At 43.6% G+C, this 27,580-nt stretch overlaps 1 protein-coding gene across 1 annotated transcript in view; it reads left to right on the forward strand.

Annotated features, from left to right (window-relative positions):
- The window catches only part of LOC142959874 (unconventional myosin-XVIIIa-like), a 58,423-nt gene extending 32,057 nt beyond the window's left edge, over positions 1 to 26,366 (forward strand). Inside the window, exons 28-48 of the mRNA XM_076101378.1 lie at positions 4,020 to 4,163; positions 4,375 to 4,464; positions 4,626 to 4,745; positions 4,849 to 4,963; positions 6,173 to 6,300; positions 6,491 to 6,645; positions 7,575 to 7,698; positions 7,822 to 8,022; positions 8,301 to 8,411; positions 8,924 to 9,028; positions 9,221 to 9,367; positions 9,583 to 9,696; positions 10,523 to 10,639; positions 11,199 to 11,282; positions 13,725 to 13,862; positions 14,885 to 15,070; positions 15,169 to 15,308; positions 15,958 to 16,002; positions 22,234 to 22,356; positions 22,886 to 24,314; positions 26,235 to 26,366. Coding sequence (XP_075957493.1) covers positions 4,020 to 4,163; positions 4,375 to 4,464; positions 4,626 to 4,745; positions 4,849 to 4,963; positions 6,173 to 6,300; positions 6,491 to 6,645; positions 7,575 to 7,698; positions 7,822 to 8,022; positions 8,301 to 8,411; positions 8,924 to 9,028; positions 9,221 to 9,367; positions 9,583 to 9,696; positions 10,523 to 10,639; positions 11,199 to 11,282; positions 13,725 to 13,862; positions 14,885 to 15,070; positions 15,169 to 15,308; positions 15,958 to 16,002; positions 22,234 to 22,356; positions 22,886 to 24,299 — 3,801 coding nt within the window. The 3' untranslated portion in view covers positions 24,300 to 24,314; positions 26,235 to 26,366. The remainder of the gene's footprint in view (positions 1 to 4,019; positions 4,164 to 4,374; positions 4,465 to 4,625; positions 4,746 to 4,848; positions 4,964 to 6,172; positions 6,301 to 6,490; positions 6,646 to 7,574; positions 7,699 to 7,821; positions 8,023 to 8,300; positions 8,412 to 8,923; positions 9,029 to 9,220; positions 9,368 to 9,582; positions 9,697 to 10,522; positions 10,640 to 11,198; positions 11,283 to 13,724; positions 13,863 to 14,884; positions 15,071 to 15,168; positions 15,309 to 15,957; positions 16,003 to 22,233; positions 22,357 to 22,885; positions 24,315 to 26,234) is intronic.
- Positions 26,367 to 27,580: the final 1,214 nt, after the last annotated feature.

Consider the following 27,580-nt stretch of genomic DNA (forward strand, 5'->3'; position numbering starts at 1 on the left):
CTTTATTAGGTTCATAGGTCATTATTCACACAGTGAAGCAGGCTAAGAGCCCGGCGCTTCACAATCTGTGAGGACGAGAAGTAAATCAACAGCAAGGAACCATTCAAAATTGCTAGGCAACTGTGCAATTACAGAAGTCATTAGCAAAGAGGCAGTTTTTTTCCCCTCTGCCCCATGTGCCCCTTATTTCCCGCAAATACATCCTTAATAGAGAGATAAGTTCATGATTTCTTGTAATTTCATTGCTCTTAAACTCAATGTTACATACAATTATGACTGTGACAGCAGATTCTATCAACTCAGGGGGATGTAGTGTAGAGGCTTATTCAAACTGTGCACATGATTATGCACGTTGCTTTCATGGTCATACGCGTTTCTTCTTCTCAAAAATCGCTAAGTTCAATTCAGTCACAAAACCTTGCCTACCTCCAGCAGGACAATCAAAAACTAAATGCAGCAGAGCCCACATACAAACACAAATATCACTCATATCTATAGATTTCCAATTTAAGGACCAGTTGTGATACTTAAATAATAATAGAGAGAGTCAAATGATGCCATGTTGTCATGTCTGTATGGTAAATATCAAGCTACTATCAACAACCAGCTATCAAGCAGCTGGTACTCTTGGGTTAGCACAAACACTGGAAACAGGGGGAAACAATTAGTCTGGTCCTGTCCAAAAGTAGCAAAGTCCACCTTCGTACAACTTTAACCCTTTCACAGTGTGTTTTCAGTTCATGAAAGTTAATTGTAACATTTGGGTCGCTTAAAAATGTCTCATTCAGCGTTCGGTTGTACTTGAGCTCCTTCCACTCATGTCACTTCTGGTTGCAAAAAACCAAGATGGTGACGGCCAAAATGCTCAAGTCCAGGCGTCAAAGTGGCACTCTCCACATACAAATGGGTGAGACTACGTCCACTTCTTGTAATAGAGTCTATATTCCAAACATGCAGCCCAGTCTGAGTCAGTGTCAGGCACAGCTCGGTGCAGGTATTCACTGCATTAGAATAATCCAATCGTACATTATCGAACTCCAGTCTTTCCAATAATGGAACGGCCTATCATCTGAAGCCCTCTAAAGGTGTAAATAACATTATTAGGTCGGTATCTGCAGTCAAGTGTCAGACTGAGATGTGAAAATGCGTGCTGAGGAGAAACCAGAAGTGAGGAGCAGTGCCAAGTCTAGTTTCCTTGATTTCTCCTTTTTTCACCTACTGCTCAAGCAACCACAGTACGCTGGATTTATTACACGTCTCTCTTCTTGCAATGATTACCCGAAACGCTATTTTTTAAATTTTTTTTCCCCGCTGAATCTCATTCTGCTCGTATTATTCCTGATTCAATTAGTCGACACCAGATTAATGGAACAGAAGCAGGACTGTGGAGTGATTTTCATCTCTGCTTCTCTCCGTGATTCACAGAGTGTGTTGCTGTTCAATCTTAGAATAATCATCACATAATAAGGTCCACTTGCGCCTTTGCTGTTACCCATTCATCCCTTTGCGAATATTGATTGGGCTCCATTGCCTCTTGCACTGATTTGAAGTATCCCGTTTTAGCAGGTTCAGTCGATGATACTGCGCCTCTGGAACAGTGCGGATGTGTTCTGGTGAAGCCTCTCCGACACTTCCTGGTTGATGTACATGGATGTGACAGACAGTCACCAGTTCCCTTGATTGATAGTCCCTGGCATGTTAACCTTGTGAAGCTGTGCCAAGCCCATGTGACATTAAATGACAAAACCATAATTTTTCTTGTGTTTTAACCCCCCCCCCCCCCCCCTCCCCCTCCTCTCGTTCAACTGTCAACTGCTTCCTCAAGGGGACAACCTGACATTTTAAAAGTCTGTTATTTTCCCTCAGCTGGCACTCGCCGCATTGGGGGTTTTGTCCTTCAGGTACCCTACAGATGTTTATATGTCTTCTTTTCGTTTTTTTAGTTATTTGCTTTGAAATCTGTGTAAAGCAGCAATCATAAGCTAGCTTTAGCCTTCTCATACTATACCTACTCATTGCAACAGTGCTCACTGAATTATATAAACCTTTATCAGACGGAGATGCAGGATATCTCATTCATTTGAAACATGCAAACCCATAGTTCCATAACGAACATGAATACCTCCCGCTGTAAAGGCGTAGATAGGCTCTGCATTGGTGTAAGGTACATTTCTATAAATAGTTTGTAAGTCGAAGCTAACCCCCTCATTGTCAATATACTGTATTTAGGAAGCCCATACATCCTCTGAACGGCCACGGTCTGTAGTTTGTGGTTGTAAAGTTTCATGAAGCTGTGATGATTATCTTAGTGGTCACAGCAGGTCATTTTATAGAAGAAGTTTCTCTAGTCATCCCCAATTTAAGCAATTCCAAGACATATTCAAATACACCATTTTGAGAATACGACTGCATGCAAAAACTGCTTATGAATACTGTATATGAAGGGAAGACTTGTGGCAGCCCACAGAACCTATTTCCAGTCAGATATCTTCAGATTACAGTTCAAGGGACCCCTTCATAAATTGCGAGGCCAGTTGTCCCCTCGCCAAAATGTAGCCCAATTTTGCAGCGTTATTCAGCCCCCTTCCCGACAAGCTAGCGTGGAATGGTTGGCACCAATGGATTCATTAAATGTAGGTTGTGTAGATTTGCATATCCTCCCTCTAGCTTCAAGACCGAGCCCGCTACAGTCTCTTAAAGACAGTAACGTCGGCCGGGATCGGGTCGGGTTGTTTCATTGTTGAAGAAATCCTCAGAAACTGAGCATAAATGTTTGCTTCACAAGTAGCGCTGCAGTCGTATATACATTGCAGCACTCAGATGTCTGACATATGTACAGACATGCCTGCATGCATATACATGCACACACACTGAAACAGATTGTGATTTTCAACTCGCATGGAAATGTAGAACATCAAGGGAGAAAACAGAAAAACGCTTTAGTCATAATCTTGGCTTCACAAACCTAATTCCCATCTCTCACGTCTCACAGCTGTCACGCCCTCTTAATGTGATGTGAATACCAACATGTTTATCCACAGTGTTCATGTAGTATACTCTTTTGTTTGTTTTCTATTCAGTTTAGACTAAATATGACAAGTGAGACCTGTTTAAAGCTTCTGTCAGAGATGCGCTGCATTCTGCTCCATGTTAAGGCTTTCACTGTGTGACAAATCCTAATTGGACATAGACAGTACCTTCAGGGCGAAATGTACCTGATGCCGAGAATTGCGTTGCTCTAATTGGGTTTGCCCATAATCTGCTGCTGCTGGAGAGCCTCATGCATAAGCAGCATGGAAATCGTGTAATACTTGGAATTATCTGCCAACATGTTTGATTTAATTAATCAAAAAAAAAATGTGCTTCCAGCCTTGGAACACATTCTGCAGAAACTCTCCAGAGGAGGCTGGCAAGTCCCGGGTTAGCTGCGGGAGCACATACACAGGCAATATAGCATAAGAATGAGGAGTGAAATGTTTGTCAAATATTGTTCATCGGTGGCGAGGATGATATGGCGACAATAGATAAGCTCGGTAAAACATTTATTCCACTGGGTAATTAAGATTTTCCTTGTTGTCTGGCATTGTTTCATGGCCCCCTGGACACTGCCGCCCTGTGATATCTGTCCATTACGTTATCTCTATATACTGCATTTAACACCATGTACTGTGCAAATTGCAGCAGTAAAGCTTGTATTCTCTCATTTGTCTTAATTAGGAAGCACTTATTTGTATTGGAAGATCAATTTACAGATACAGTTACAAGTGATTACATTAAAATCGCGCTACCACCGAGTCAATCTCTGTATCTCTGTGTGTGTGTGTACACTACACCAGCTATGCTCAACCACTGAGCCGCCGATCCCGACGCATCATCAGGTAGAGACAGCCATGCCACCGTTAGCTAGCTAAAAGAAAAAAGTGATGTCTTTCGTTTAGAACCCCTGCTCCACAAAAAAACACACGTTGTCCCAGATGTGCTCCTGTTTGGTGACTTTTTCTCCCTGTGTGTGTTTTTAGATTCAGGATCTAGCGATCCGTTGCCTCCAGAAAAACATCAAGAAGAACCGCGGCGTGAAGCACTGGCCGTGGTGGAAGCTCTTCACCACAGTCCAGCCCCTCATTAAGGTCCAGCTCACTGAGGAGCAGATGCGAGGCAAAGACGTGAGGAGGCCTTTCTGTGTGATGCACCCCAACACCGATAGATCCCTATACCTGTCAGACAGCCTCTAGTCCCCTTTAATGACGCACTGCCTGCCACTGCAGCATGGAACTTCCTGTTTTTCATTTTTAATGTCTCTTGCAACACTTAATATTTCACAGTTTTGCCTGTTACATCACACATAACTTACATAGGCTACGTTCTGTACCACAGGAGGAGATACAGCAGCAGAAATCGAAGCTGGAGAAAGTGGAGAAAGAGCGGAACGAGCTGAGACTGAACACGGATCGATTGGAGAGCAAGGTGGGTCCCTTCGCCTGTGGCAATGCATGCTGGGATGACTGTGTTTAAGAGCGGGTATTATATTTTGTGTGTGTGTGTGTGTGTGTGTGTGTGTGTGTGTGTGTGTGTGTGTGTGTGTGTGTGTGTGTGTGTGTGTGTGTGTGTGTGTGTGTGTCCCCCAGATCTCAGAATTGCTGGCAGAACTGGCTGATGAGAGAAGCACCAGTGAGTCAGCATCCCAGATGCTGGAGACAGAGACTTCAGAGAGACTCCGCCTGGAGAAGGACATGAAGGATCTACAGGCACATACACACTTATATAAACTCACATTGTAATATTTCAAAAAAACTAATTCCAATGTCAGTGTGACATTTTTTGATTGGTGTACGAACGTGTGCATTCCAGGCCAAGTTTGACGCCATGAAGAAACAATTAGATTCACAGGAGATGGAGGTGATGGAAGCTCGGCTCATGAAAACATCAGACCTCAACGGCGAGATGGATGACGACGACGATGCTGGTTAGTTGAGCTACGAACCGCTCGTCCTCATTTGCAGCCTGACATCCGAGACTGTCATCTCTCTGTGCGGTTAATTTTATGCCCCAGACAATTGAGAAAGAAAACTTTTTCTCTCTCTTTGGAATCCCAATCTTGGTCATCAGTGCTTTTACACATTTGTTTTAAATTCACTAATTAATTGGCCCTTGCGACATTTGCAGCAGCTTACCAAGACCTGCCTAATGGGCATGTCAGCTCGGGGCAGAAGCATAATTTACTGAGCGCTCATACCAGCGTTACGTGCACAGTTTAAAATATCTCCCCTATACTAATTGTAGCTGGGGGAATTAGCGGCTTTGTTCGACTGTTTCAGCGGGAGACATGGCAGCGAGTCTTGGTCACATCTCGCATAATGCTATTAAGTATATTTCCCAAGTTTGGGATTGACCGTTAGGGGATTAAGATGTTCGCTCCCAGGCATACAACTAATGCCTGTTGCTGATTGGTCTGCACCTGCTGTGAAAGAGAGCTCCCGCTGAGAGCATATTGTCCACTCTTACCCCCCCTCTCTGCGTTCCCACCCCCCTTCAACCCACCTCGGTAGACAAGCCATTACAGAGCACATCAGAATTCTTAGATGAATGAGAAAATAATCGTTGGGATCAGAGCCGGTGGCCCTGCAAGTTGTCATTATGCTATATATATGCTAATGAGCAGCACTGATGGAGGAGCCGGTGTTGCTATGTGAAGGAGAAATGGACAGCCTCTAAAATGATAAGGCTTGGAAATGAACCTGAACCTGAATATCTGACTGGCCGCTGTTATGGTACTGATAGCCTCTGACAGCTCCAGAATTAGGGTCGGCTAAGAACTGTGGAAAGTGCCACTTAGACATGTCCTACTCTAACTACTATTGTGGTGTGCTCTGAATTCTTACCTCAGGTTTATCCGAGATTAGAGCTAAAACGCAAAGGCTGCTTTGTAGTTTCCTGTCGAATTTTTTGACCTCAAAAGGTCGGAATTTGATGAAAGGCGTTTTCTTTTTCTGAAAGATTTTGTTATTTTGGTTCTTGAATCTGATAACCATCACAGCCCTGGCAGTGTACTCCATAATCCACAGCATCCATCATCAGAGTTTTTGAGTCTGTGTACCCTGCTAGACCTGCTTCAAAGGCAGGAGACACCCAAATGTCACAGAGACATTTTATGAATTGCATGTCTTCCCTCCAGGAGGCGAGTGGCGGATAAAATACAACCGAGCCATTCGTGAAATGGACTTCACCAAAAAGAAACTCCAGCAGGAGTTTGATGAGAAGTTGGACACAGAGCAGCAGAGCAAAAGACACCTCGAGAGAAGGGCAAGGAACTCTGTTTATAATCCTAAATCATTAAACAAATGACGTTTATCATAATGTTTGGATACCACACATGCACTTGTTGCCAGTTATAGAAATGCAATATGCATTTAACTATCAAAAAAAGAAGAATAGAAATGTTGTGTGTTTGTTTACATGTGTTTGTGTGTGTGTGTGTGTGTGCACGCTGCAGCTGGCTGATTTGCAGACAGATAATGAGGATGTGCAGCGCTCTGTGCAGCAGCTGAAGAAGAAGTGCCAGAAACTGATGGCAGAGCTGCAGGACACCAAGCTTCACCTGGAGGGCCTGCATAGTCGCAACCATGATCTGGAGAAGAAACAGAGGAAGTCAGTAGCAGTTTCTTTGTCTGTCTGTCTGTCTGTCTGTCCTTCTTTCTTTCATAAACTTCCTTGTTTTGATGTACACATAAATACAGAGAACATATTGCTCTTTTCTCCTTGAAAGGCCAGGCGCAGACACGCTGACCCACCCGGCAGAACACTAACGTTTTCTTTAATTTGACTGAGATGTTCTGTAATCTGTGGAATTGCATTAGCTGAGAAAATGACTCAGACTTTAAGCACTTGAGAAGCTTACCGCTGTGGCAGAATGTGATCTCTCCCCTGTGGCTAATTGAAGATGCTCTGTGGGTGAAATTATTTTCAGCTACGCTTCAGAGAGAAAAACAGGGAATTACAACGAGCTGACAGCATGAAACACTTGGCTGTTAAGTTCACTAACCATAAGTGTTTCTGTCTCAGACAACTGAATAAAAGCCTTTTGCACATTACAGCCCAATTGTAAATTGATTGCTAACGGAAGGGGACAACAGTTGAGCCTGAAATAGAGGTAGCGCTGATGTTGGCCTCTGTGTCCAGATATGGCCTCATAGGCTCAACATCTGCGTGTAGCAGGAGTTAGGGTTAGATATTGAATGACAATTGACTTGATGTACCAGTTTTATCTACTACATCTCTTGTAGCCTTCTGCAAATTGGCACCATAGACTGTATATAAGCAGTGGACGTACTAGTCACCGTGACGTCACCGATTGGTTTGTGGACTGCCGTTTTGAAGCCTCGAGTAGAAATAATGCAAGTTTAAGTTACTTAAGCATTGGCTTCACTTTTTAGAACCAGAGGTTGCCGCCCGATTGGCACTTATTACAGATATACAGTTTACTATTATGCAAAAATGTTCAGCCCTTTGGAAACCTACTCTCATGTACAATTACCATTTTGTTAAGAAGTATATTTGTGTATGTGTGTGTGTTCCAGATTTGACCTAGAGCAGAACCAGGCTCAGGCTGAGGTACAAAGAGAAAGGAGCCAGAGGGAGAAGCTGGCTCGAGAGAAAGACTTAATGACTGGTGAGATGTTTAACCTCCGCCAGCAGCTGCAGGTAAGCCCCTTTACACTACACTATGGCCTCTCTCAGGGACTACATGTCTGGTCTCTCCGCTCTCTATTTGACATAACTGGGCTGGTCCAGATGTGCGTTTTACTGTATCTCTTCCGCCTGCAGGACAAGGACAATGACTTGTGCGCCGTGAATATGAAGGTGCAGCAGCTGGAGGCCGAGCTGCAGGATCTCTCCTCCCAGGAGTCGAAGGATGAAGCCTCGCTGGCCAAGATCAAGAAGCAACTTCGCGACCTCGAGGCCAAAGTGAAAGACCAGGAGGAGGAGCTGGACGAACAGGCTGGAACCATCCAGATGCTGGAGCAGGTAGAGGGCGATGCAGTATGGTGAAATACTTGAGTTTTTACTGCTCAAAGCTGCTTATATCACACTATTCAGTGTTTCAAACTCCAAACTGTAATTCTCTAAGTCCCGTAACTTAACAAAAAACTGCCTTCAAAAGTAGCAACATGTTTAGGAAATCATTACATTTGAGTCTCTCATTTGTCACAGATGGTAAAAATCAAATTTTGTTCTTTTGTATTTTTGTGTGTGTTGTTTTTCATCTTTTCTGTTGTATGTGTGTGTCCCCGTCATGCACTCAGGCTAAGCTGCGGCTTGAGATGGAGATGGAGAGGCAGCGGCAGACCCACTCTAAAGATATTGAGAGTAAGGATGAAGAGGTGGAGGAGATCAGGCATTCCTGCAGTAAGAAGGTGGGTGCTGCTCATTCTCACTCTTACACATGTGTATATTATTTTCTAAACATAGCCTCTCTATCTTGAACTGACGATTGATCAGGCCTGGTCAAGGCAGCACTGAGAAACACACATTTGTAATCACAAAAGTTCATTGTACTTAGAGATCCATGCAACTTAAGTTATTTCAAGTTCATGTTGGTTGTCTAATATAATCATTTTAAATGACAACAATATCTAAAAATCTTACATCCAACACAGTACATGCATATTAATAACAAAATAAATACAACTTAGAGGAGAAATAGTGCTTGCATTTGTATCTTTATGAAAAGTGAAAACTAAAATATCTGATTTTCAAAGTTGACGGATCTAGAGGCTAGCAGATCGGCTCAGGGGGGTATCCATTTGTCTTTGATGTGCGAGAGCAGCCATGTCTAACAGGATGGTCGATGGTGTGTTCTGTCTGACTCTGTTTATCACTGATCATCTGTTTGTGCATCCTGACACTCTGTTCCCGTGTCCTGCAGCTGAAACAGATGGAGGTGCAGCTGGAGGAGGAGTATGAAGACAAGCAGAAAGTGTTGCGTGAGAGACGAGAGCTGGAGTCCAAACTGCTGAGCGCCCAGGACCAGGTACCTCCGTCACTCCGCCTCTGGTCTCTGTCGGCGCGGTTAAGTGTGCGCGATTTAGTGTGCACCACTTCTATTTTGATGGGAAAGAAAACTGCTTTTGGGTCTGGAGTGGTGGCGTGGGACTTAGAGGGCGGATAGAAAAACAGAGTTCGTAACAATACTGGCTAGAAAGGTGTATGTTTTGTGATCCAGGTGAGCCAGAAGGATGTGGAGACAGAGAAGAGGCTGAAGAAAGACCTGAAGAGAACCAAAGTCCTTCTGGCTGATGCACAGATAATGCTGGACCACCTGAAGAGTAACGCCCCCAGCAAGAGGGAGATTGCCCAATTCAAAAATCAAGTACGCCAACCTGTTGAACACTTAAACCTGTCTCATACTGATAAAACAAAAACACACACTTCTTGAATTTGGTCTGGTCTCAGGGTACAACTACGCCCAGGTTGTTAAAATCCTCATTCCTCTGTAACAACCGGGATAGCTCCTTGATCTTGGCCTACTAATGTTTGCCCCTCACCTCCTCGCGGGTACCTTTTCCTCCCTCCTGTTTCTCACAGCTGGAGGAGTCAGAGTTCACTTCGGCGGCAGCTGTGAAGGCTCGAAAGAGCATGGAGATTGAAATAGAGGACTTGCATATCCAAATGGAGGATGTGGTCAAAGCTAAGATGTCGGTGAGTTTTCACATCTGTAGCGTGGGACTGCACACATTTTTTTTTTTTTCTCACAATGCGTAAACAGATGACTTTATAAAATCGTTTATGTTAATGTTTCTATACTCTTCCTTTGATGAGCAAAACAACCAACGGTGTTTAATTAATGGAGGGCCTTGGCCTCACAAGCTTTCACCCTTAAATAAAATGCAGCCGGGCTCTAAACATTAATATGCATGCATCATAAATCTATGGTGGGATATTAAAATAATAAATGCCCTTTGGCTTATATCTGATTTCAACGTTTTTGCTCTAATGGATAAATAAGCTTTGTCGAATTTTTTATTTTTTTTTCCTCTCTCCATCTGCTCATTAATGGCTGTCTCATGAGAGTACTGCCTGCATGTCAGACTCGTAGACTGACGATGTTTGTGTCTCTGGGGATGGCACACACAGAGCGCTGAGTGCCGGTGCTTTGCTTGTTAATTGCTGCATTTATGGCAAGGAAAGGTCTTGTTAATGTCTCAGATTAGAGAATGCATATTGAGGGTCTGAATCCAAACCCCCACCCCCGAACACAGAGGAGGAACTCTAAACAGGACATCGGCAATATGCTGCACAGGCTGCACCTTTCCTTGCCTAAATGAGCCAATTGATTATCTCCAATTGGTCTCATCCACCCTCAGCCAGAGCCCCCCGTCCAGATTGCGTTTCACTGCCATCAGATTTCAGGACTGCCGCGGCCTGGCCAGCTAATGACCATTTATCATATTCAATAGCTTATGAATAAGACCTGTCATTCTATCCTAAAACGTGCGTGTTTCCTCCTCCTCGTTTTGTCCTCCAGTTGGAGGAGCAGGTCAGCCGTCTGCAGAGAGAGAAGAATGACCTGCAGTCTCGTATGGAGGAGGATCAGGAGGACATGAATGAGCTGATGAAGAAACACAAAGCTGCAGTTGCCCAGGTAACCCAACATGCCTGAAACCTCCGTGAACAGTTCGAGAGCCTTGAAAATATGAATTACTTTTGTTGCATACTTTTGTACATTGCTCCGACCAAAATCAGACAAAAATTCCTCTAGTTTGAGAAGTTGCGGGGTACCGTCTGTAACATTCTGTTCCTTTCTGCATGTTTAAGTCGAGTGGCTTTGAGGTTTGGAGGACATGTTGCCCTCTAAACACAGTGTGCGCTCTGCAATCAGGGCGACGCAAGCTGTTCTGCAGCAGATCACATGACAAATGATTTGGCACTGAAGTATAACATTCATTCACCATTTTACATTCCATTATTTTTAATAATTGAAACATACGACATAAACCTCCTATCTCTCACACACACACACACACACACACATCCTAATTCTCTACTAACTTTGTGTGTGTGTGTGTGTGTGTGTGTGTGTGTGTGTGTGTGTGTGTGTGTGTGTGTGTGTGTGTGTGTGTGTGTGTGTGTGTGTGTGTGTGTGTGTGTGTGTGTGTGTGTGTGTGTGTGTGTGTGTGTGTGTGTGTGTGTGTTTGCACTAGTCTACCAGGGACTTGAGCCAGATCAGTGACCTGCAGGCCCAGCTGGAGGAGGCCACGAAGGAGAAGCAGGAGATCCAAGAAAAGGTACAAGGAAGTATTCAAAAGCACTACAGCCGCCTGCCAGCAGGCACCCGCCCGCTGCCTCGACACTTCTCTCTGATTACTGTGACCAGAAAAAAAACTGCTCCGTTTCTGTGGCAGCTTTCTTCTCAAAAACTGCATTGCAATTTGCATTTAAATAGTAGGAATCAGCAAAGATTTAGAGTCAAGGAGAGAAATTGTTGTTTTTTTGCCTCTCAGTACTCGTACTTAAAGGAAGGGTCACGTACATAAACTCGGCAGATTGTCTCCATGCTTTAACCAATTAGATAAAATGAAAGCACTCGTTCCGGTCCTTTCTACGATCCTCTATAAAGTTGGTGCAGCAGCTTCTGTCTCAGCGATTTCTCTCATCGCTGGTCTTCTTGGTTTGCCAATGTGTCATTTTTTTATATTTTGAACATCAGAAAATTCTCAGGGAAATAAGAAGGTGGCAATAGGGAACATCATCGGATGTCTTATGTGATAAAAGAATTGGACACAAAAACCTTCTTACTGCACTCTGATACGACAGAATGGAAAAACAGTGAAGATGCCATTTTACTCTCAAACATTAAAAAATTCTCTCACAACAGATGCACACTGCTTAGTCATGCAGGAAATGTCAAACTGCTGCCCTGTGACTTTTGTATTTGCTCGCTGCCTTGCACACTCACACACTACCGTGAAGAGACGAGTGGCCCTGAGACATTCATTTGTGTGTCGTTCCAAGTACAATGACAAACTCGCACTGTGCTGTGTTCATGGGGAGTCCATCTTTAATGTTTTTGAAACAACGCTTTAGCTCTGGCATGAGTAAAGGCTGTAGTTATGTGCTTTTTATACGTATTAACAGTCAAAAGAACTGATATCAGCATGTGAGACCCCACTTGCAGGCTAACCAGTCCCTGCATGACCCCTAGATTGAGGTTGACATTTGTGATTCAGAGTGAAATATCTCTCAAAAACTAATGGTTGAGATCTATTAATTCCTCACCCAGCACCATCATCAGGTCAAATGGTGAGCCTGCAAAATGCCCGTGTGCCTCAGCTGCACTTTGTGTTCAGCGCTAATATGCAACTGTTAGCATGCTAACACAGCCTTTGGTAAACACTAAACCTGCTAAACAGCATGTCCATTGTGAGCATGTTGGCATGCTGCGCAACTGGCTTACAGCTCACTCTTTGAAAGCTTAGCATTTGAATAACATGGCGCTCATAAACCTTAGTGTGATTTTTAGCATGTTTCTGGGCCGATTGGTTTAGTTGCTGTATTCTGTGCTTGAGTCGTCAGCTAAATGATCGAGGCTCGACATAAATGTGTATTCATGTGGTTAAAAAGGTTAATGCACCTGATTCAGGCCTATGTTGATAATAGTGCTTTTATAATAAGTGCTTTTATAATAACAGTGTTTTTTCAGAGGATAACCTCGAACATGTCACATGTGTCACGCATTAATGAATGCTCGCTTTCTTTGTTGACGCTTTTGTTTCCCAAATGAATTTCCTCATGGGCCATCAAAGCTGAATTTACCGAGAATATGGCAATCTAGTGCTTTGTTTGTCTGCACATTACACACGCTCAGGCTCGGAGTGACTGGACTCTCGGAGGGCGTCTTCCTTTAAGTGTTGACATGCAGTTACTAAACAAACCAAACCACCTGCCTTGGAACAGAATGTGTTTCAATATAATTCCACTGAAGGACAGAATTGAGCTCTTGCCACCCACTAACAGCAGACCCTGTTTCTATTAGATTAAGATATACGCATGCCAAAGCTTTGGTCCACTTAGTTATGTGCAAAGCCCACCCATCAGAATATTTTTGGCTACATTAGAGAGACACAGCAGGCTGTTAGGCATTGTTAAGAACTGCCAGAGAAGGCGGCGATAGCCATCTGAAGCATCTGACCTTGAAGTGGTTATCTCATCCCCAGTAGGAGGGGAATCTAGCTTCTTTAGTAATATCAAAGGGAAACTCCAAATCCTCCGTGTCTCAGATGCAAAGTCCCCCATTAGGTACTGCCTTTTAGGCCGGTTTTCCCCCTTTTATCAGTCATGAGAAAACAATTCAGATGGAACAAACGTGCTTTGCATGAAGCTGTGCTCTTTCCCAAAGCCTGTGAAATTGCTGTGACTCGGTGCTACTAAGCCCTGAACCCCGAGCTCGTCTATTGACCATTTGTGGTAAGATGGGGGGGCGGGCTTATCTAGTGCTCATTATTCAGGCTGGATGCTCCATATTTACATGTACCAAGATGGATTAAATTTGTGCAAAAAACAAGTTGAAAAACTGAACATTAATTTAGTTTTAATACACACACATAGCATCAGCGTAAAGTATTCCTAAGTCCTTACTTAAGAGGAAGTGGAGATCAAGAGGGAGGTGTGCAGTCAGCACTAATAGTCCTTAGGGAGTGATTGTGTGTGTGTGTGTGTGTCTCCTCCAGATTCATTCGCTGCAGAGCCAGCTAGAGTTCCAAGAACAGTCCATGGTGGAAAAGTCTCTTGTGTGCCGTCAGGAGGCCAAGATCCGTGAGCTGGAGACCAAGCTGGAGTACGAGAGGACACAGGTCAAACGCTTGGAGGTGAGATAAAGACTTTGTGAACCTGGAAACGCAAGTTTGACATTTTTTTTTCTGCATTTATCAAGAGCAAGAGATGATAGAAAATTGAAGGTATGATCCCTTGCATAGCTCCAGATCTTGGAGTTGCTCGTTAAGAAAAGCATCCGTTAGGGAATGGATGTTTTGATTCATAATTGAGAAAAGTGCCGAGCTTGAAAAGTGTTTTTAACCGTCATCCGAACTCAGAGGTATACTTTGTCATATCTCACAGGTGTTTTATTCGATCATTTGATTTGATTTCATTACTTTGTCAATAATTGTTTTCTTAATGACTTCCTCTAATTGTTTTCTGTTTCTAATCGAATTAGTGCTTTTTGTAAATACCAATATATTGGGGTCACAAGCACCCAATTCCACACAATGCAGCTTTATAGATGGAACTATTTATTCTTTCAGTTTGTTTTTGCCATGGGCCCCGATATAAAGTGTCACACACTCATTTTGAATTTGAGACAGACACCAACAAATCTAAATTACATTTTTTCAACCTTTATTTTGACAGGGAGCCATACCGAGGACATGGTTTTATATTGAAAGACACATAACACCAAATAGTGTTTGAATGATTGTGAGTTTTCAATTAATGGTGGGGGCAAAATCACCCTGGTTGGTATCACCATATAAATATAACACAAATAATATTTACTTGAAATTACTAAATCAAAAGGATGGTGCATAAGCTTCTGAGTACTATGAAAGCTGAAACTTGTAAGAAGATTAACTCTACCTTTCCTAAAATAATAATTATCTCTTTGTTTTTCCAGATGACATAAATTACACAACCAATTACGTTTTGAGAAGAAATAAGTTAGCATTGTTGCTATCCTTCATTCAATAGTCCTTGTTTGTTAAACATGTTGATGAGGATGGGGTTCGAGACCAGCTATGGTGAGCTAGGAACAAACATTTAAGGGTAAATACAGAACAAAGGAGATCATTTTTGTAAGAACAAGTTCACTCAGTTCACCTGGAATCCTCCCCAGACTCTGACGGGTCGTCTGAAGGAGAACCTGGAGAAGTTGACGGAGGAGAAAAACCAACGCGTCGCTACGGAAAACAGGGAGAAGGACCAGAATAAGCGAATGCAGAGGCAGATAAGGGACATGAAAGAAGAAATGGGAGAGCTGTCCAAGAAGGAGGCCGAGGCGAGCCGGAAGAAGCACGAGTTGGTAAGGCTGCCGGGTGCTGGGGAGACGTGATATGATTCAGCGGCGCTCACACTAGAGGAGGTAACCGTGCTTCTTCTGTGCTGTGACCCATTCAACAGGAAATGGACATCGAGAGCTTAGAGGCAGCAAATCAGAGCTTACAAGTGGACCTTAAGCTGGCCTTCAAGAGGATATGTGACCTGCAGGCCGCCATAGAGGACGAGATGGAGAGTGATGACAATGACGACTTAGTCAACAGGTAAAGCCCAAATGTAGCCGTCTAAAGAGGGAGATACAATTGCTAGATCTGTAATGTGTGTTTGGTGCATCAGGGGATACTGTGCTGGTAGCTACAATAGAGAACCAGCGCAAGTATCTTTTTTTTGGAATATCCTGTCAATCACAACTTGTATCTTTTCCTTCTCTATCTCCCACATCTTCCTACACCAGTTCCCGTCTAACCCCTTTAGTACTCAGTGAGTCATACTACACACTTTGTCTGTTCTCCGAATACCTCTCACACGGTTTCATTCGGCTCCCTGCTTCTGATCTTTTGTCTCTGCGGCGGATTTCCCTGTTTGGTTACTCATTCCGTCTTTGCAGAGGGGTTGAGGGTTATGCTAGCTCTGAGCCCACTAAGGTAAACACTGACTGCAGTAATACAGACCTCTAAAAGAGAGAGACATTACACGCGGCAGCTCTGTTTGAGACGGAGGCCGGCAACAGCGCGAGGTTTACCGAGTCACTGCTTTACAATGGATAGTTATTTCATGTGCGTGTGTAAGTGTAAAGCTATTTATTTGCTGTTATCTCAGCTGGTCGTCTTTTTGCACTGTTGTTTGTGTATCTCACCTTCTCTTTTTTTCTCCCCCTTGTTCCCCCTTTGGTGTTTTCAACACTTCTGGCAGTTTGCAAGACATGGTGACAAAATATCAGAAAAGAAAGAACAAAACGTGAGAATGGAAAAATGCATCCTTTGTTTCTGTCATAATGGTTGTTTGCAAGTTGTGGTGTTTTTTTTCTCACCCGTTTTCAACCACAAGAGAGAATAATGCAGTATTCCTTAGCCTCTCAGTCTGTGTTGTTCACAACAACGTTGCGAGGAGAAGCCACTTTAAATAGAATGGAAAGCTGTGTCTGTGTTATACATCTCAGATAAAAGACAGCTTAAAAGGATGGCCCCGGTGTTTCGTTTAGTTTCATTTTATTTTGTGCCAAGAGTTGTCCGGAGGTGTCGGTACACAGACGGCCTCGTTGGAGATTTCAGGGCTTGTTTTACTACCTTCAAAAGTTGTTTGAAAAATATGATGGCACACAGAACACTTTGCAGGATGTTAAGAGGAAGCGTGAACTAGAATGGTAAATATACGACACCGCCATGCTCCTCTAAAACGCTCTCACTGCTGTAGAAGATTTGAAAAACAGCAAAGTGTTACAGACCTGGGGTAATACTGCATCATTGTCTCCATGAATCGTTTTCTATCAGACGTTTGCAGCCTCATCATACATTTTCATCATGCATTTGCCTGGATTTTTACCCGTCTTCTGCTCCGAGGTGGGTTTTCCAGAGCATATGCAACAAGCCTACATCTCACCGAGTTTGTACGAGGAACGCACTGCACACTATTTTCATTTTATGATACATTCATGTGAAATCAAAAATAGAATATGTGAACAAATTTCCTGTATCGGCTACTCGACAGTTGCTTAAGAAATCTCTTAAATTAAGATGAATTGATTTCATTTGCTGATTGTTTTTTTTCTTTTGGCCTTAGTATTACCTCCGTATTGTAGACATTTCTTTCTACTTCTCTACAATTATTTCATGCCGTTTCCTTCAGTTCACAGATAAGAAATGAATATGGACTGAGATTTATCTGTAGGATTAATTACAGCCTGAAATCAAAATCAAGTATTAAGTTTAATAATAAGTTTAGACATGTGCTTCTGCAGAAATATTGAACTAAATAGATGTACCATTACTGGTAGTTTACTACATACATATATATATTTTTTGTGGCTGCCTGGCACTGGAGGAGAGTAGAAAAGAGATTGTTGAATTTAAGAATGTACGTGCAAAAAGGTGGTTGTTTTTATTAACAATCACAAGGAAACAGAGGAGAAGAACCGAAGTCCCAGGAAAATTAACAAAGACGATAAGATAAGCTGGAAAAAGAACTGAAATAATGTGGCCTCACAGCAAAGTGCTACAAACCACAGCTCTCCCACAGTCGATGGCTTTATACAGGTGCTGGTCATATAATTAGAATATCATCAAAAAGTTGATTTATTTCACTAATTCCATTCAAAAAGTGAAACTTGTCTATTATATTCATTCATTACACACAGACTGATATATTTCAAATGTTTATTTCTTTTAATTTTGATGATTATAACTGACAACTAAGGAAAATCCCAAATTCAGTATCTCAGAAAATTAGAATATTGTGAAAAGGTTCAATATTGAAGACACCTGGTGCCACACTCTAATCAGCTAATTAACTCTAAACACCTGCAAAGGCCTTTAAATGGTCTCTCAGTCTAGTTCTGTAGGCTACACAATCATGGGGAAGACTGCTGACTTGACAGTTGTCCAAAAGACGACCATTGACACCTTGCACAAGGAGGGCAAGACACAAAAGGTCATTGCAAAAGAGGCTGGCTGTTCACAGAGCTCTGTGTCCAAGCACACTAATAGAGAGGCGAAGGGAAGGAAAAGATGTGGTAGAAAAAAGTGTACAAGCAATAGGGATAACCGCACCCTGGAGAGGATTGTGAAACAAAACCGATTCAAAAATGTGGGGGAGATTCAGAAAGAGTGGACTGCAGCTGGAGTCAGTGCTTCAAGAACCACTACGCACAGACGTATGCAAGACATGGGTTTCAGCTGTCGCATTCCTTGTGTCAAGCCACTCTTGAACAACAGACAGCGTCAGAAGCGTCTCGCCTGGGCTTAAGACAAAAAGGACTGGACTGCTGCTGAGTGGTCCAAAGTTATGTTCTCTGATGAAAGTCAATTTTGCATTTCCTTTGGAAATCAGGGTCCCAGAGTCTGGAGGAAGAGAGGAGAGACACACAATCCACGTTGCTTGAGGTCCAGTGTAAAGTTTCCACAGTCAGTGATGGTTTGGGGTGCCATGTCATCTGCTGGTGTTGGTCCACTGTGTTTTCTGAGGTCCAAGGTCAACGCAGCCGTATACCAGGAAGTTTTAGAGCACTTCATGCTTCCTGCTGCTGACCAACTTTATGGAGATGCAGATTTCATTTTCCAACAGGACTTGGCACCTGCACACAGTGCCAAAGCAACCAGTACCTGGTTTAAGGACCATGGTATCCCTGTTCTTAATTGGCCAGCAAACTCGCCTGACCTTAACCCCATAGAAAATCTATTGGGGTATTGTGAAGAGGATGATGCGAAATGCCAGACCCAACAATGCAGAAGAGCTGAAGGCCACTATCAGAGCAACCTGGGCTCTCATAACACCTGAGCAGTGCCACAGACTGATCGACTCCATGCCACGCCGCATTGCTGCAGTAATTCAGGCAAAAGGAGCCCCAACTAAGTATTGAGTGCTGTACATGCTCATACTTTTCATGTTCATACTTTTCAGTTGGCCAAGATTTCTAAAAATCCTTTCTTTGTATTGGTCTTAAGTAATATTCAAATTTTCTGAGATACTGAATTTGGGATTTTCCTTAGTTGTCAGTTATAATCATCAAAATTAAAAGAAATAAACATTTGAAATATATCAGTCTGTGTGTAATGAATGAATATAATAGACAAGTTTCACTTTTTGAATGGAATTAGTGAAATAAATCAGCTTTTTGATGATATTCTAATTATATGACCAGCACCTGTATACCCCTCCTGGCCCCGCTCTAATTGGACTGAACCACTGCATGGACGCAGGTGGCCAACGAGGCACAGGTGTGCTGACGCAGCCTGACAACAGTAAGGCGTGTGGGGAATATGGGCTGGTGAAAATGAATAGAGGGAACCCTTTCCTTCTATACATTTTCAAAGTGTGTCATGAAGAGATGATCTGTGTTGTGCCCGCTACACAGACTTCGTGTGGTGGGAGAGACTTGCACGTGCTCTGGAAGACCTGAAGCGTGACCGTGTGAGCGATGCTTGTGACTGTAAAAATGATTGCAGCCCAGTCAGCAAGTGTTGCAAGGCAGTGACGGCACAGTGCGCCACTGAAAACATTACACCCAAAAGCTTGGCTGTAGATGTGCACTAACTCAAATTTCATAGCGCTGTGAAACATTTAACTTTGAACACAAATGTTCACCTTGTCTTCCCTTTCAAATGTGTTGTGTGAATGCTCATTAAGTTCTTTTGACTGACTGAATTCCATTTTTCTTTTCAGTTTTTACGCAGTGAAAGGATCCTTTGTGGCACGTTACATCATTTAAACCTTCATCAGAGCGGAGTAAAGAAATGTAGTCTTCAGTTTGTGGCGGATAAACCCGTCCATAATTTCCCGCTTTAACCTCTGATTGCCTCTTCACAGCGGCATGGCATTGCGCTCGTTGTATGCTTTTTTTTTTTTTCATCAGACAAACCGGCGTGTACCAACGCTCTGCTTTTCATTTTGTGCAACTCGAGGAAAAGAGCGACGCTTTTCCGTGTTATTTAATTACCTTCCCCCCCCCTTCTTCGACATCATTGCATTAGCAGCATGGGTGAACAATAATGGAGGGGATTCTTTTCTTATAATTATGAAGTGGATTTTCCAGATGATTTACATTACTATTCAATACGTTTTTGTACTCAATGCTTCAAAAACAGAGGTTACAATAGCTGGATTATTCATATTGTATGGGGAGATAAAATCAGTTCCCAGCAGGGTAGCAGGCTATGTTAAAGTACAGAGGTTACATATAATATAGGACACTGCAAACTATGCTTTCATCACTGTTATTCTTTCACATTTAGTGCTAATTTACCTTCTTTTTCTATCCATATATAATTAGCTAATGTTGAGCAGATACTTTAAAAACATGGTGTTGGCACCACAAGTGCTAAACCGATAGAACTAAGCCATACGAGATTTGATGCAGAGTGTAAGTATTTGTGACAAAGATTTACAACCAGTGCAGGCCAATTGTCAGAAGCTATCAACGTTCACTTCTAAATTCCTGAGGCTTGTTCGTATCTGCGAGCCTCAGGACTGGTTAGCTAGTAGTGTGGGGCCACGCACAAATCGCTTGTGACACCATTTGCACAGCACTCAATTGCTAGCCACCTTTTATTTTGTGTGTGGGAAGAGGGAGATGATTTAGCTTTGGGCTGGTTTCAGTGTTTTGTTTTGTGATACATCATGTTAAAAGAAGTCACAGTATCCCAGAGATTACAAATTGGCAGCAGGTGTCATCAGCTTCAGAGTATTAATGAACCTATTATGCTGTTGTGGCGATCTGTTAATCACTTGCGTTTAGTATGCAGGGTTGATGTAATAGCTGAACTTGGACTCGATGTTTTTCACTTGCTGCCGCTTTAAGCTCCTCTCACACTAAGGTTTTCTTATAGAACATACTATAATCAGGCCATTTAGTCTCTCTGGAGTCACCATTGATGCTCACCAGAAAGCCGGGTCATGAGTTCGATGATGAGAAAGTTAAATGTCTTAATGCTCTTAGAAAACTAGAAGGCCTAAATACCATTCAGTCCAAGAATATGAGGCCTCTCCTTATGTCTCTGCTCTCTCCCTCTCAATGCTCACACACCACTGGCACCGCCACCACCCCTCTTGTGTAAGAAAAAAAAGAATAGCTTTTAGGCAGACAACCGGAAAAAAAGAAAGAAAGGAGCAGAGAGGACACTTTGTTCTCTGAGGAAACATGACTGAATGTGTGACACAAAGCTTGGTGACAAAGGAAACGGTACGCTGTTCACTGAGAGACCTACATAGATGGATATGTGGACAATTGATAGAGCTCAGCAGTCTGGCTGTCATCTCACAGCTCTTTGAATATTGTGTTTGCTCCTTAAAAGCATTTTTTATTTTTTTTGCAACATGTCCCGAGGCTCAGATAGATAAGCTTGTCCAAATTAGAAGATGTGGGATTGAAAATTGCAGCTCCTCTCTTAAAGCCCCGTCACCATCGCCACTGTTTGTCCTGCTACAGTGTGTTTAATATACGCTCCGTTGTCCTGTTCCGAAACCGAAAACTAAAGAATGGAAAATGTCATTTTCACACAAGTCGAAAGTAGTTTAGAGCCTTCTGAACATATGCATGTCTGCCCAATTTTACACCCGTCTCTGTGAATGTGAAAATTAATTTTCACACATCATGTAGCCAAGGAGGACGGTGTATGTAGCGCTGAAGTTGAATGCAGAGTGTCCTCAAACAAATGGAGGATATAGCATTTCGACCATGACCGCAGTATTGACTTTAGAGGTTACGCCACTCTGCCCTCATCTTCCTCACCATATCCTGTCACCTTAACAGAACAACGGGATGCATCATTTAGAAATATCACCCTGGATTTGAAATAAACGAGGCCTGACCTTATCCAGGTGGGATCTACCGAGCTTTTTCATCGGAATCCTCAGGTCTCCGTTTATTGATTGTTATGTCAAGCGTAAGGCCCCCGCGGCTCCGCCTCGTGGCTCCGCTCCAATAACAATCACCAGGAGCAGGTGACATGCCACACGGATGCTAGCAGCCCAGAACCAGCCAAACAAGTTAATTATGCCTCCAACAGCTTCATCTACATTCTGCCGAGATCACTCATCTGCGTCTGCGGAAAGTTCTGTCGAAGAAAACGTCTTGATTGTGTTATTTTTGTCTCACATCATCGTGCTTGTCTGGGTTGTCTTGCATCATACTGGCCTTTTAATATGACAAGAGAGGGAATACAACTGTAGCATTACTAACAGAAAGCTTGTGATGTGTGAAAACTAACAATTATTTTGCCTGCGTAATTCCTGTGATGTTAGGCTGCATAGAATATTCACATAAGTCATTTTGTCCAATTTATTGTCTTAAAATCTGCCTGAATTGATACTGAATTGTTGCACAAAGCAACTTAAGGCAGTTTATTTTAATATTATCAATTTAAAGGATTAAGGAAAAATGTAAAAAAAAAAAAAAAAAAAAAGACTTGTTAAGATGAATATTTTTTTGCTGTGTTGTGTTGGAGTCAAACTCGAGCTGATTCTGTTTCTCCGCAGTGGGGATGAGACAGAAACGGATTCCGAGGTGGAGGACCGCGTGGACGGGGTTAAGTCTTGGCTCTCCAAGAACAAAGGCTCCACCAAGACCCTGTCGGAAGAGGGGAGTCTGAAGAGCACCAGGTCAGTCCCTGTGCATCACGACAGATAACCATGTACATGCCCGTGGTGACGCAGTGATAAATGTAGACCAGCCTTAAAAAAAGGCCCAGGATTACCCAGGGCCGTTTGCAACAGAAGGATGGGTATTTCATGTGATTAGGTGTCGTCTCTCTCTCCCTGTAATCTGTCTAATGACAGGAGGCGGAACGGGGAAGCGGCTGCTGTCAAATTTATTGAAGTGGCCCGTGGCCAGTTGGCACGGCTGCTTAATGACGCCCCTGCCACAGTTAGATAGATCTCCTCACTGGGAGATTGCCACACTTTCTGCAGTGTATACTGTACATAACAGCAATAGACTCTTGACTGGTCCCAAGGACAAAATGAAAAATGTAATATTCTGTCAAGGTACCAAAAGTCTCTGTTACCACATGTTGCATACAAATATAGATGGCAACAATTTAGAATTTCTTAAGTATGCGGATATCTGATTTTTTCTCTATTTGTCTTCTGTTGGTTGTCTCTGGCGTCAACTTATTACATAACCTTTTAGATATTCAGCAAATGCCGATACCAAGGAGGTGAAAGAGGGTAAGGAGAAGATGAACAACGGAGGTAAAGACGGCAGAGAGGTAGAGCAGAACAGATCAGTGTCTGTCATGAGTTCCTTAAGCTATAGGAAGCGTTCCAACCTAAAAGACTCCATAGGGGGGACAGGCGATGACAGCTCCCTGTTCAGCACTCTCAAAGAACAGCCTGACACACCAGACCAGGCCTCCATGCGCAAAGCCAAGTCTAAGTCTGGAGTGCTCCAGGAGGATTGGAAGAAGAGCCAGGCGCAGGAAGACATGGACGACAAAGGCACCGTCATCTCCCTGGCCTATTCTGAAGCCACCAGCAGAGCCAGGAAGGGCCTGGAGTCCCGCTGGACCTCCCGCAGCAGCCCTGAATTTGATAAGGACTCCATGGTGTCCTCGGTGGCTCCCAGCAGGATGTCCACTCGAAGGAGCCTGCTGGACATGGACGATGACAGTAAGTCGACGATCAGCAGCGTGAGCCGCTCCAGCCCCCGATCGCTGCATCGCAGCAGTTCCTGGAAAGACGACAAACGCAGCGGCTCGCGCCTGTCCGTCGCCCGCAGCTGTGGCCTCAGTGAATTCGGCCTGCATGTGGATGACGACGACGACGACGGCCACGGCGTGGCCTTCACTGAAGGGGGGACTTCATCTTTCAGTCCCCGCTCCCTCAGTCGCAGCTTTTCGACCCCGGCCCAACCGCGCTCCTCCGACGGGAATCCGCCAGATTCATCGGACATCAAGATGGTCACCCACCGCAACTACTTGGACCCCGACTTGGAGGCCGCCATCAATGAGGTGCTGAGCTTCAAACCCATTAAGTTCAAGCGCAGCAAACTTGACGAGTCGAGTGGAGAGGAAGAGGATGAGAAGAAGGGGCCAGGAAGCCTGGACGGTAGGAAGAGGGGAGAAGACGAGGGCAGCACATCCAGCCTGCTTCGCTCCGCATCAACTTCTGCTCTGGACTACACCAACCGGCCGTCCAGCACCCTGAGCACCAGCAGGTCCCGCAGTCGGAAAGTTAAGAAAAGCAAACTCTCGCCGTCTGACTCCTCCTCCTCTTCTTCAGACGACCGTCACAGCAGAAAGAGCTCAAGGGGGAAGAAGGGCAAGAAGTCCAAGAAGAGATCTAAGAAGAAGCAAAGTGAGTCAGAGGATTCCTCTTCCTCCTCAAAGTCGTCCTCTTCCTCCTCCTCCTCCTCCTCCTCCCACCACTCGACCGTCTCCTACCGCAGCTCCAGCAGTGTCAAAAGGGCCCCGAAACAACCATCTGATGATGACGAGCAGGAGCCTGCACGTCGGGGGCCATCAAGCAAGAAGGATTCCCAGAAGAAGCAGAAGAAGGTGGATAGCCTGGTGATGAAGTACCGCTACAGGCCTGACAGTGACTGATGCCGTCAGTGGAAGGTGATGCTCGGTGTGATAATAACCCAGGGGCCTGGCATATCCGAGACTGATCCAGGACCTCTCACTGAATGCACTAACGCAGTGTGCTGTGTGTGAATGTTTTGTATTTATTCTGACTCAGATACACGAATGCTGACTTGTATTGTACTAGATAAGCCCTCGCTACGTTTTTCAGAAGTCACATTGGCCAATTAGTGCATGCCACCGATTGTTTTCCCTTTTGCTCCTGACAACATTTGTCCTCATCAAAAAACGCCGCCAATTTGCTGTTGTACTGTAGTTATCCCCCTAGTTTGCACTACTGACACACTCCGGGTCCTTCAGTCTTATTTGCAAATGTCACTATTAACAGCTGCGGATGCATTTTATACCGTAATCCGTCATTACAATTCATTGCCGATTTACTTTGCTTCAACGTTTATCAGAAGCGTCGTCAGCCTTGTAGAGCAGTGTTCCTCTCCTGCTTCCATTCTGCAGAGATGGATCGCAGCGTTTCTCCTGACGCTGTGTTTGATGCTCTCACACGGTGTTGAGAGAGGGTTCTCTGGCTGTGGCACAAACAGATGTTGGCAATTAGGCGAAAAAACGAAATGACACCAATTTTTTTGCTTTAACATGTTAAACTGAGCAGAGTTCAAAGAGGTGTGACAACGCTGCTGAGATGACTTGAAGTGAACACTTTGCATCACACTTAAAACGCTAGCTCTTAGCTTCAAAAGCCTATCTGTTTCCAGAGTACTTTCACTGATAGTTTGAGCATCTCTGCCTCCTGTGAGAATTTTAAAAAACCGAGAGAGCGGGCTTGAGATTTTTATTTTTTTTCTCAAGTGTCCTTGAACATGTTTGCCTCTCTAGTTTAAAAACTGGCTCTCCATGATTTAATCACTGCAGAGTGAATGAAGACAGTTTGAGCTGACTAAAGGTGGCACTGGCACATGTGTGGCCATGTCAGCAATGTGACAGTTTACAACTCAAAGCACTGTTTCACTTTTGGAATCACAGTGTTTGAAAAAATGTAATCTGTAACACCACCAGAGAGCTTTTCCACGCTACCAGTTTGCCGAGAGCGCTGCTTTCTATAGTTCACACAGTCACAAGGCAACAACAGCTAAACCACCCACCCCCCCCCCCCAAAGAAAAGATGAAAACACCTCCTTCAAATTAAGTGTCGCCTTCGCAGCAGATAAACACGCCTGTAAGTCATTTCAGTTCTCATTCATAGCACTTGTTCTAATGTCTCACTGATAACACTGACATGCAGCATTTGGTACGGCAGAGCACTTAGGCCCCTTTTCAAATATCCAATACTTCAAAATGCATCTCACAGTGGGGGGTTATAGTATTGAAAGGACATTTTCTGAATGCTTGTTTTCCTTTGGGTGTGTATTAAAGGGCAGTGGTCATGTCAGTCTGGATGTATGAAATCCCCGCAGGTGGAATTCAAGGTACCGCGTTGAGTGCTTGTCATGCCATGCATAGTCATGACAACATGATCTAAGGATGCAAGGCCCTGCTTTGAAATGACCTTTAACGCGGCGTAACAGAGTTATGCTGATGCCTGACATTTACCTTGTTAACTGCACACACTATCGACTAACATGTAAACACCGTCTTTGTGTTGTTAAAAGACGAGAGTTCCTTGTGTTGATTTCTGTGGTTTAATCCCATTAACACTGTTTCAGGTTTGCTCGTGGACCAAGAATATCTGCGATGCATTTTTCCTACATATGACAATGTGCGCATATGTTAAGCATACCTCGTGGGATATCTTGTTTACTGCCTGGTGTTTGTGTAATCTCACAGACTAGATTGTTTTGTTTCCCCATGCCATCATTTTAATGCTCTAGTTTTATTTATACTGTAAGTAGTGATATAATGCTGTGTGTGTGTGTGTGTGTGTGTGTGTGTCGACCCCTGCAGCCCTCCTGTGTGCCGCAGACACCGGAGTCTTGGCAGATCTGATGAAGAGGATAACGCGGACAGAGACTCCGGCAGGCAGTCGACGGGGCGGAGCGGCAGCGAAGGCCCGCTGGCAGAGAGCGCATCGTAACCCAGACTCGGGTCACCTCGGGCTTTTTAGTGACACACAGGAGGGGAACCATTCTTTCCCCAAATCCAGCTGCTTCCAGAGGCATGGACAGAGAAGACGCACACTGCTTTCAGATAGATTAGTCTGGGCTTTAAAAAAAAAATAATCATATCTCACTTAATCTCATCATGAAGTGATGCTGCTCCCCATGTGCTTTTCTGTTTCATTTAGCACAGCGTTTTGAATAAGTTAGTTAATACAGAGCAGGGAAGTTATATCAGAAGAACTTCCTGGCGCTACTTAATTCATAAGAGCTGCTTTTCAGGCAAATATGAGCCCTCCTCTGCACTCTCCTCTGACTTTTCAGATAGCTCTGCCAAGAGGATTTAGATAAGCCCGCTCTGGCTCATGCTCCTCCAAGAAGGTCTGACCAGCCATTAAGACTGCCCCCCCCTCCCCCCCATCTCCATTAATGTGGAATATAGCGCTTTGGAGGAGTTAACCCATTTTCAATTAAATATCTTGCTGTAAGTTTACATGTGGCTCTGGTGGCAAGTTAAGATGTCCATCATCAAGCAATGCTATAAGTCATGATTGCTGACGTCAAAGTGAAATCATTTCGGAAAATAAATTCCTATTTGAACCAAGCTGTTATAGATGCGACGCATGTGTTTGAAAAGGATTTAAACGTGTATTTATATAGTATACATAGATATATAATATTATATGTGGAATCAAGGCCTTTACGTGAACTGAATTCAAATGAATTACGATTTTTATAAAGCCAGTGAGCGAACTATTTTATCAAGATAAGGCTTATGTCATATTTCATGCCGCAATTATTTGGCTCCTTTGAGGCTCTGCCGTGCTTTTGTCCACTCGTGTCAGATTTCTCAAGGCTCAAAGGGAATGTGTTTGTTTGCTATTATAAATGAGCTTTCTCTCCAGCTTTCCAGACCTCGCAGATGCAGAGACGCATTTTCTTTTCTTTTCTTTAAATGCACAAACACTGGACTTCTACTGTATAGCATGAATTAAAGCTCCTTTTCATGTTGATATTCCAGTGTAAGCATGTTCATTTCGATGATTCAGTTGCATGTTTCTGCTACATGTGTACGGTGCAGATTGTTGTTTTTTTGGCCATATTGGTTTGAGCAGTAAAATAATAACACCCTTTTCAGCACAACATGGTTCTTCCAGTTTCAAGGTGCCAAAAGCAATGATCATTAAACTGGTG

Source organism: Anarhichas minor, unplaced genomic scaffold (genome assembly GCF_050575085.1).
Source record: "Anarhichas minor isolate MPS153535 unplaced genomic scaffold, ASM5057508v1 ptg000027l, whole genome shotgun sequence".
Taxonomy (NCBI): Eukaryota; Metazoa; Chordata; class Actinopteri; order Perciformes; family Anarhichadidae; genus Anarhichas; species Anarhichas minor.